The sequence below is a fragment of the Pelecanus crispus genome, chromosome 8 (assembly GCF_030463565.1).
Source record: "Pelecanus crispus isolate bPelCri1 chromosome 8, bPelCri1.pri, whole genome shotgun sequence".
NCBI classification, from domain to species: Eukaryota; Metazoa; Chordata; class Aves; order Pelecaniformes; family Pelecanidae; genus Pelecanus; species Pelecanus crispus.
This window is the reverse complement of record NC_134650.1, coordinates 25,098,265-25,108,561: the sequence shown is the minus strand read 5'-3', so window position 1 is coordinate 25,108,561 and position 10,297 is coordinate 25,098,265. Positions and strand designations below refer to the sequence as shown.

The 10,297-nt window shown below is 59.5% G+C and overlaps 1 protein-coding gene across 1 annotated transcript; it reads left to right on the top strand.

The window, feature by feature from the left end:
* Positions 1–3,571: 3,571 nt before the first annotated feature.
* On the top strand, positions 3,572–9,290 carry ADGRG5 (adhesion G protein-coupled receptor G5). The gene is made up of 13 exons (XM_075715705.1): positions 3,572–3,634; positions 4,732–4,846; positions 4,959–5,070; positions 5,176–5,302; positions 6,268–6,402; positions 6,552–6,668; positions 6,844–6,886; positions 7,047–7,153; positions 7,660–7,778; positions 7,966–8,231; positions 8,326–8,425; positions 8,823–9,085; positions 9,214–9,290. The coding sequence occupies exons 1-13, from the start codon at positions 3,572–3,574 to the stop codon at positions 9,288–9,290; spliced, it is 1,644 nt and encodes a 547-aa protein (XP_075571820.1).
* Positions 9,291–10,297: the final 1,007 nt, after the last annotated feature.

Below are 10,297 nucleotides of genomic sequence, written 5' to 3'. Positions count from 1 at the left end.
CCCCTGAAACACCCACGGGGATCACACGTGGAGAGCGGGCACACGTGCAACACCCACGGGGTGCATGCCTGCATCACGGGCACTCCTGGAACACGCACGAAGAGCACGCGTGGAGCACCGGAAGTCGTGCGGGGGCCGTGGGAGCGCGCGTGGATCGCGGCACCCCAGGAACGCCGCGGGGCGCGCGCTTCCCCTGCCGCCCCCTCTCTCCCGGCGCGCGGCCCCCGCCGGCCGCCCCGGTCTCCCGGCGGGGGCGGAACCGCCCGCCCCCCGCGCCTCCCCATTGGCCGCGGACGCTGCCACTCCGCCGCCGGCGGTGACGCGCCCTGGCCTGCGGGAGCCGCCGCATTCCTCCGCGCCCGCCCCGCCCCGTCCTGTTCCGTCCCGCACGGCCCGGTACGGCCGGTACCGCCCGGCACGGCTCGGCTCGGCTCGGCTCCGCTCGGCCCTGTTCTGCGCAGTACAGCCCGGTACCGCCCGGCCCGGCCCGGCCTGGCCCGGCCCGGCGCGGCTGCCCCCCCCGCCAAAGTTTTCCGCAAGTTTCCCGTCGCGCCGTTGCCGTCGGTGCCGCGTCCCGCCCGCCCGCCGGCCCGGCCCGGCCCGCCCCGCTCCCTCACCGGTGTCGGCGCGGCGGCGGTGCGGGCAGCCCGCACGGGCCGGGGCGCTGCCGGCCGAGTCTCCTCCTCCTCCTCCCCCTCCTCCTCCTCTTCCTCCCCCCGCCGCTCCCGCCCCGCGCCCGGGGGGGGCCGGTCCCGCTGCCGGAACCCAGCCCGTCTTCGCGGGTGCGTGTTCTGCTTCCGTGGGGTCTTCCACGCTGCTTTTGGCACGGAGGGGGGAGGTTTGCTCGTGTGTGCGTGCTTGCACGCGTGGGTTTCCAAGCGGTTATGCTCGTGGTGCCTTCACAAGGGTGTTTGCACGTGGGAGGCCGTGCACAGCGATGCACACGTATTGCATGTGGGTGCACGCTGGCATGCTTGCACATGCGTGCAGGTGGATGTTTGCCCACGGGAGAGCTTGCTCGCGGGTGTTTCTGTAGGCATTTTTACATGCAGGTGGGTTGCATGCAAGTGTGCACCAAGGAGTGCGTGCAACAGCGATGCCTGCTTATGTGTTGTAAGTGTTTGCACAAGGCTGTGCACAGGCATGCTTGTGCACAAGCGTGTTGTATGCAAGTGTTTTCATGCGAGAGGTTGCACCTTGCTGTTTGCATGTGGTTGCAGTTGCTCATGGATGCTTGCAGGCACAAGAGCATGCTTGCTTGTGGGTGTTTGCACACGAGTGTAGTGTATAGAGGGGCTTGCACAGGAGCATGCTCACAAGTGGGCATTCTCACACACATTTGCATGGGTAATTGCACACAGGCGTGCCAACGCACAAGTGCAAGGCACATGGGGCTGCAACTGCCAGACTTCAGCTTGCCAGGCTTCTTTCTAGCCTGGGCCTCTTCAGGGTTTTAGGGGTCCTGGAGCCACTGGCGCTGTGGCTGCAGTGCCAGGGGGCTGGTGCTGGCTGCTGGAGCCAGAACCTGCCGGCTGCAGGAGACCCTTCTTCCCTGTGGCTCCATCTGCTCCTGCAGGATTGGCGTTGCTCTGCTCCAAATCCATGAGTTGGAGGCTGGGGTTTGGGAGGGGACCCAGGGGGGAATGGGACATTGCCACCCAAAGGTCCCTATGGGTGAGCGGGTCCCAGATGGCCACACAAGCACTGTCCCTGCATCCCTGCACATCCCGGTGCTGGCTCAATCCTGCTCCTGACCAAGCAGCAAAGCCCCAAATGACCATTTTCCCCCAATATTTTTCTCTTTGCTGGGTGCTTCTCAGCCAAAAATTTGGGAAATACAAGCGGCCAGGAGGATTTGTTTCTCACGGGATGGGGAAATGATGCCATGGGACACTGACACCCTTTTCTCCCCCAGCATCAAGCAAAGCAGGGAAAAATAAATCTTCGTCACCCTCCTCTGGACACAGTCTAATGGTTTGATGTCCTTCTTATATTGAGGTGCCCAAAACTGCACACAGTACTTGAGGTGGCATTGCACCAGCGCAGTGCGAGGGACAATCGCTTCCCTCGACTGGCTAGCGATGCTGTGCTTGATGATACCCCAGGACATAGTTGGCCCCTTTGGCTGCCAGAGCACACTGTTGACTCACATTCAACTTGCCATCAACCCAAACCCCAGATCTCTTTCCGTAGAGCTATTCTTCAGCCTCTCATCCCCCAATTGTACATATAACCAGGATTACCCTATCCCAGGCGGAGAATCCGGCACTTGCTCTTGATAAATTTCATATGGTTGGTGATTGCCCAGCTCTCTAGTCTGCCCAGATCTCTCTGTAACGTCTCTTTAGCCTCGAGGGAGTCCACAGCTCCTCTTAGTTAGTAAACTTACTTAATGTACATTTGACTCCTGCATCCAGATCATTTATAAAAACATTAAAGAGCACTGGGCCTGAAGTTGAGCCCTGGGGAACCCCACTGGTGACTGGCTGCTAGCCTGATGTGGCCCCATTTACTATAAGTCTTTTGAGTCTGACCCATCAGCCAATTGCTCACCCAACTTATTATGGACTTGTCTAGCTGTGTGCTGCACAGTTTATCCAGAAGAATACTGTGAGAGTATCAAAAGCTTTGCTAAAATCCCAAAACATCACATTACTGGCTTCCCTTGGTCAACTAGATGTGTGACCTTGTCGTAAAAGGAAATTAAGTTGGTTAAGCAGGACTTTCCCCTCATGAACCCATGCTGGCCATGACTGATGACTGCATTGTCTCTCAAGTGCTTTTCAATAATTCCCAGAATAACCTTCTCCATAATTTTACCAGCACTGAAGTGAGACTGACAGGCCTGTAACTACCAGGGTCTTCCTTCTTACCCTTCTTGAAAATGGAGACAACATTTGCCAGCTTCCAGTCAACTGGGACCTCTCCAGACTCCCAAGACTGTTGAAAAATAATGGAGAGAGGTTCTATGATGACATTGGCCAGCTCTTTCCATACCCTTGCATGAATCCCATCGGGCCCCATAATCTTATCCACATCCAGCTGGAGCAACAAATCTCAAACATGTTCAGGGTCAGCTGGGAGTTTATCATCCTCCCAGACACGGTCTTCCAACACAGGGTTCTGGGGGTCCCAGGGCCCATCAACAGTGTTGCAGACAGAGGCAAAGAAGGCATTAAACATCTCCACTTTGTCTATATCCCTATTTGTGAGGTGACCAACCTCATCAAGCAATGGACCAATGTTATTTCTGATCCTCCTTTTGCTATTAACATATTTTAAAAAGCCCTTTTTGTTGTCCTTCACAGTGCTGGCCAGCTTGAATGCTAATCAAGCTTTGGCTGCACGAATTTTCTCCCTACAGTAGCAAAGAGCACCTCTGTAGTCCTCCCGTGTCGCCTGTCCTTGCTCCCAATGTCTATATGCTTTCCTTTTCCACCTGTGTCCTAGCAGCAGATCCCTGCTCAGCCACGTTGGCCTTCTGCCACGCTGGCTTGACTTCTGACACTTATCAAACCGTGCTGTGTCGATGCTCTGCTTGGAGCCCAGCTCCTGCCCTGGTGGCACCACCATGGTGTCGGTGCTGTCACAGTGGCCGGTCAGGCCCCTCAGCATGGGAGAGTATGGGTTGCTGGTGAGCCAGTGGCAGGGAGAAGCTCATTAGAGGCAGAAGGTTAATTGTATCAGACATGCCCAGGGACCAGGTTGTCTTTGGGCCACGCTGAATCACAGCTCTCTGCCATGTCCTTGGGGTTTGGTGGTGCCAGCGATGCTCCCCCCCGCCGCCCCAGTCCGTCACCAGGCTGCGAAAAAGAGTAAGCAAAAGGAAATTTAAAATCTCTCTTGATTTAATCTGCTCATCTGCATACGAACACTTCCTTTTCTGCTGCCCAAACCGCTGTGCAGATAGAGCTGCAGCGGCCAACCCCACCGTGGTGGTGCCGACACTGAGAGCTGCCCTGTGCCCAAGGTAGGGGCCTTTCCAGAGTGAGGGGGGGATGTGGGGGACCAGCATGGCACTGGGGGTTCGCTGGGGCACCAAGCTGCTCCCCATGAAGGCAAAACTGACCTGAAGTGACACCTGAGCTCTGTCACTTCCGGAGGGTACAGTGAGGGAATGACATCCTCTCTGTCTCGGTGGTGGCAGGGATGGCATTTGGCATTGCTGGGGTGTGCCAGGTGGCAGGGGAGGTCGGGGCAAGTGCCTGCATTGGGTGCCACAGGGATGCAAGGGTTACGACGGTGAGAAGTAAAAAGGTTATTTATTGCAAAACATCCTAAAGAGCACATGGTGGCTGTCCCTTGATGGGGGTCAGAGGGCAGCCTGTGCAGGCAGCTGCCCAACACGCTGCCCACTGTACTGCTGCTCTGGCCCAGGGAGGTTCCAGCCATGCTGGCCATCACCAGCCTCAGCACCTCAAAGCATCAATCCTAACGCTGCATCAACAGTAAAAACCATTTGTGCATAGGGGTTGCACCCCAGCACCAGTGGACTCTCAGCCTCTCCCTGGCTGCTTTCGGTGCTGGCGGTGTTACTGCGGCAGGCGTTGCTGTGAGTGGCACTGAGTGCAGTGTTGCAGTGGATGCAAATCTTGCTGTCACCCACCTTCCCCTTGCCCTGAGCCGGGGACGCTTCCGCCTCCCCAGCTCGGTGCTGGGCTGTTGCCAGCAAGCCCCGGCACTGCAGTAGAGCATGCTGGAGACCCTTCTGGCTCACGGGCTGCTTGCCAGGGATTTTGCTGTCCAGGTCCCGGGTGCCTTTTGCAGGAGAGGACCATGATGATGTCCACCCCACTGCTGATCACCCTTGTCCTCTGCATCACCACATCTGTCCTGCAGGCTCAAGGTAGAGAGGGCTTCCTCTCCCATGCTGGTGTTGGGCTGGGTGCTTTTGGGGCCGTTTGGGGCTCCCTGGACTGGGGTGGGATGGGGACCGGGGCAGGGTGCTGTACGCCAAGGCTCAGCTCCCAAAATGGCTCCATCAGAGCTGGAGGAGATGGAGAGTGACGTGGACACCCTGGAGAAGAAGCTGCAGCAGGGCTGTGGCAGTGCCCTCCATGCCAGGGAGAGGTGAGCACTGGCTCCTGCCCCATTATTCCCCAGACCCCCCACAGCTCCACAGACCCACAAGGGCCAAATCCTGCTGCACCCTGTCCTGAACACCCTCCTGTGCAGGTTAAACCGTCTGGAAGAGAAGCTGGTCCACCAGGAGAAATACAACTTCACGGGCAGCATGATTGAGATCTACGTGTTCAAGTTCATGACTGAGCACTTCAGAGGGTTAAACCTCAGCAGCAGGATGGTTGGTTCCCCCAGTGCTGCTGGGACTATTCCCAGGGGATGCCAGTACCCCCATGGCCCCCCTCCGTCCCTCCACCCCCGGTGGGAGGTGCCAGGGGGATGCTTGGGTGGCTAATGCTTGCCCACACTCAGTTTCCATCATCTTCCAAGGATGCTTTACGCCAGCAAAGCCTCCTGAGACGCAGCTCTGCCAAGGTGCCTCAGGCAGATGGGCCTGCAGGTCCTCAGCACTGTTGCTGGGATAAATCCAGGGGCTTCTAAAGCCAGAGCGTGTTCTGCAGCCGAAAGCCAGTATTTCCATCCTGAAGCTCTTCTGATTTACAAAAAGGGAAGCCCTGGCCCCCACCTCCCTGCGGTGGGAAGGGAGAGGGAAACCGCAGTGAGGAGCACACAGGGTTACTTCCCCATCACAAGGGGGTTGCGTGGCAGTACCATGGCACTTCCCCCCAGCTGCAGGGCTGCCCTGCTGGGGAGGTCCAACTGCTCTAGCCTAAGGTCCCTTCCTGCAGGACAAGGCAAGTTTTGCAGGTAGGGGTACCTTCCTGCCAGCTGGGACCGCCGAGTTGGGACCTGGGAGCACAGACTGTCTAGGGGAGCCCACCAAGATGTGAAATCCCGCTGGGAAAGCATCCCAGTGCAATGCTGTCTGCCCCATTCTTGCCCCATGGCAGGGCTGGCAGGACAGGTGTGCCCACCCATGGGAGGCAGACCCCACCACCCACAGCCCTCCCATGTGCTATGGGCTGGGAGGGCTCCGATGTTGAGGCAGGAGTTGCTGCCATATCTGCACATCCGCTGGCACTGTTGCAGAGCTGGAGCTGCTGCTGGGGCCAGGGAATGCCGTGGGGCTGTGCCGGTAACTGGGGTGGCTGTGCTAGGTGCGGCAGCCAGGGCAGCACCCTGACCCCCCCAAGCCAACTGAGCATGGGGCAGCCAAACCCATCTCTCCCCTGCCTGCTGGTGCAGGATATGAAGCCAGGTGGTGGCAGGAGGCTCAGACATGCCATGAACTTCCCGGCGGAGCTCGTGGAGGGCGTCCGGGTGCGAGGGGTGGAGCAGAAGCTCGTCTGCATCTACATCCACAGCCCCTGCATCTTCCAGGTGAGCCTCAGGTCCTTGCACAGATCCCCTGAGCATCCTCGGCCAGCAGCACACCTGCCCCATCACCCACCTCCCGCTGAGATACTCGGGGGTGGGTGGGATGTCCTGGGGACCCAGGACTCTCCCCACAGGCACCCCGACTCTTGCAGGATGCCCACAACAGCTCCATGCTGAACAACGACGTTCTGGGAGCCTTCCTGCACAGTGAGCATGTGGCTGAGCTTAGCCGCCCCGTGGAGATCCAGTTCTGGCATGACATGGTGCTGGTGAGCAGGTCTCCATTGCAGGCACAAGACGGGGGCGGGGGTCCCCAGCACCAGCATTTCCCCTCGAGTTAGGGAAAGAGAAGGTGTCCCCTCTGCACTGGGACCAGAAGGTTTCTGGGGTCCCCGTGGAGCACAGAGGGTCCCCAGCTCTCCCCCTCTGTCCCCTTTCCACCAGGATGCCTCCAATGCCACCTGCGTCTTCTGGCAGCCCGGAGCCGGTAAGTGTGGCTGTGGCCAGAATGGGGGCAATGCCAGCCTGGTGCCACCCCGAAGGCATCACCTGTCTGCCTCCTGGGCAGCCCTGGCAGGGCTTGACGTCCCCTCAATGTCCTCGTGCCCTGGCCATTGTGCCACCCTCTGACAGCAGCTCTCCGGCAGGTGCGGGCAGCACAGGCAGCTGGAGCAGGGAGGGCTGCAAGACTACGCACAGGGAGGGCACCATTATCTGCCACTGTGACCACCTCACCTACTTCGCCGTCCTGCTGGTCCATAGCCCTCCTTCCTCCTCCCTTCTTCCTCCTACCCCCATGTTCCTTCCTCCTTCCCTTTCTGCTTCCTCCTTCCTCCTCCTTCCTTCTTTCCTCCTCCCCTCTTCCTCCTTTCCTTGTTCCCTCCTTGCTTCTTCCTCGTTCCCTCTTCCTCCTGTCTCCTTCCTCCTTCCTTATTTCCCTGCTTCCCACTTCCTTCTTTCCTCCTTCCTCCTTCCCTACTTCCATCTTTCTCCATCCTCCTTTCTCCTTCCCTCCTTCCTCCTTCCCTCCTTCCATCTTCCTCCTTCCATCTTCCTCTTTTCCCCTTCCCTCCATCCTTCTTCCTCCTCCCTGGAGGTGTGGGTTCAGGTTGTATGTGGGGGTACAGGGTGTATGGCGAGTGTCCTGCAGGAGAGGGTGGCCAGGGGGTTGGTTTTGCAAGGGGTCCCCCCCTTTCCCAGTGGGTGGGTGCTGCCACAGGACCTGCCCTGGCTCACCCCCTCCCTCCCCACTCCTGGTAGCTCCCAGCAGGCACCCTGAACCCAGCCCAGCTGGCATCGCTCACCCATATCAGCACCATTGGCTGCTCCCTCTCGGCTGCCGCCACCCTCTGCACCCTCCTGCTCTGCTACTTCTCCAGGTAGAGCCATGCCATGCCATGCTGTGCATGCCACATTTTGCTGTGCCATGCCATGCATGCCACGTTGGGCTGTGCTATACCATGCCCTCCCCTGCCATGCCATGCATCCCATGTTGGGCTGTGTCATGCAGTGCTGTGCCGTCTGGCAGGCACCCACGAGCACCCCCTGCCCTCCTCTCTCTTGCAGGCAGCGGCTGAGGGACAACACGACCAGGATCCACATGCACCTCCTGGCTGCACTGCTCGTGCTCAACTGCTGCTTCCTGCTGAGCACAGCACTGGCTGCCAGTGCTGAGGGGCTCTGCCGGGTCACCGCTGCCCTGCTGCACACTGGCCTTCTCTGCACCCTGGCATGGATGGCTGCTGAGGCCTTCCACCTCCTCCTCCTCCTCGTCAAGGTCTACAACATCTACATCCAGCACTACCTCCTCAAGCTCTGCCTCTTCGCTTGGGGTGAGTGGGCACCCACTCAGCCCTGCCTGCTCACACCTGCCTGCAGCACAGCTGCCCCAGCATGGCCCCACACAGCCTGTCCCTGGTCCTGCAGGTCTGCCCATTCTGGCTGTGGTGGCTGTTTTTGTCTTCAAGAGAGATACGTATGGGTACCACACCATCAGCACCTCTGAAGGCTACAGGAACGTGACTATGTGAGTGAAGGGGGCTGCCAGCTCCCTGGGCACCCTGGGTACACTGGGCACCCCATAGACCCCAGGCACCCCTGGCACACCAGGCACCCTGGGCACTTCAAGCATACCATGCACCTTGGGCATACCAGATACCCTGGCCACATGGGGCACACTAGGCACTCTATGCAGCCTTGGCACGTTGGGCGCACCAGGCACATGGGGCTGTCCCAGGGCTGGGGCCAGCAGGAGCCAGACCTATGTTGGTGCCCTGCTGGGTGCCACTTTTTGATGAGCTCAGCTCTGCCGGCTGCCTGCCTCCATCTCACTGTGTGTCGGGCACCCACTGCCATGTTCCTCCCATGCCCAGCTCCTTCTCGGGGGTGCTGGCCCTTGTCCCCAAGACAGTCCCCTCCACCAGGTGCTGGCTCACCAGCCCGTCGGCCCATTACACCACCCTCTGCTATGCTGGCCTCATCCTGCTCTTCAACACACTGGTGCTGGGGAGGGTGGTGATGATACTGCAGAGGATACGGCAGCAGAAGGGGCAGGCGAGGAAGGACTGGGCAACGGTGCTCGGGCTCACCTGCCTACTGGGCACCACCTGGGGCCTGGCCTTCTTCAGCTTTGGCATCTTCCTCGTCCCCCAGCTCTACCTCTTCACCATCCTCAACTCCCTGCAAGGTTGGTGGGGAGCACTGGGGAGGGTTTGGTGGACAAGGGTTGGGAGCAGTGGGGTCCTCGTCACCTTCCTGCTCCTCGCAGGAGCTCGATGCACCCATGGCAGTGACCGCATTGCCACTCACCCACAGGTCTCTTTGTCTGCCTCTGGTACATCACTGTGCACCGCCAGAGCAAGCCGGGCTCTGTCAGCAACATGTCCAGATAATGTGCCCCAATGCCAGGGTGAGGGGCTGTGAGGGGTGCTTGGGGGCTGCTCGCCAAGGATGCAGCGTGGCAGCATCCCTCAGGCTTGACAGAGAGCACTGTGGATGCTGCGGGTTTCTTCAGGGGAAGTATTTGGGCTGCAAAGCTGGATTTCTGGGCAGCGGGAGCTGCCTGCTGCTGGGGGGCTGCAGCTCGGGGCCCCGCAGGTGCTGTGCTCCCCTGGGGACCGCAGCTGCCACAATGCCAGCCCAGGGCAGCCCTGACGGCTTGCAGCCCTTCCATTAGTAACCAACACTGACTTCTTCTGCTGAAGGCAGACACTTCTCATTAAAAGTGCTGTTTAATTGCTGATGTGGGTCTCCTCCACTGCCAGAGGAGTGTTGCAGCTCTGGCCCAGATCCTGCAGCTGTCTGCTGCCACCTTGTCATCCCCAGCCCCACAGCAGGCAGAGCCGGCAGAGCTAGCAGCCATGCTCTGCCTTGTCATTAGTGAAGGTCCCACTAGATGGCAAGAGGATTTCAAAGATGGTCCCCGTTCTGGACTGTGCACACGGCAGAACTGGCTGGCAGCGACGCAGGCCACCGGTGCTGCTGGTAGGCGGTGCTGGTTAGTGGCGCAGAGGAGCCCCCTGACAGCCGGGAGGGGACATCTGAGCCCCCTCGGGGGGCTGCTACTGGATCACCTCACTTGGGACAGGCAGAAGCAGGATCTCTCCAGCTACATCCTCCCCAACCTATTTGGTGCCAGCACGGCTGTGGGCTGGCAAGTGTGGCTGTAAGGCTGTGGCACCTTTAAGCCCCCCCAGAGCCCAGGTTTTCACCCACAACAGCACCCCACCAAAAGCCCTCCTGCTTGCCCCAAAGCCAGCATGAGGATGGAGGCCACCTGCAGCCCTGGGTCAGCGGGCAAACGGATGAGGAGGGCTTCAGCTTGGCACTGGGTGAATGTGCCAGGGCAGCAGAGTGGGTGGGAAGTGAGTAAGTGAACTGATAACTTGGCTTTCCTCCT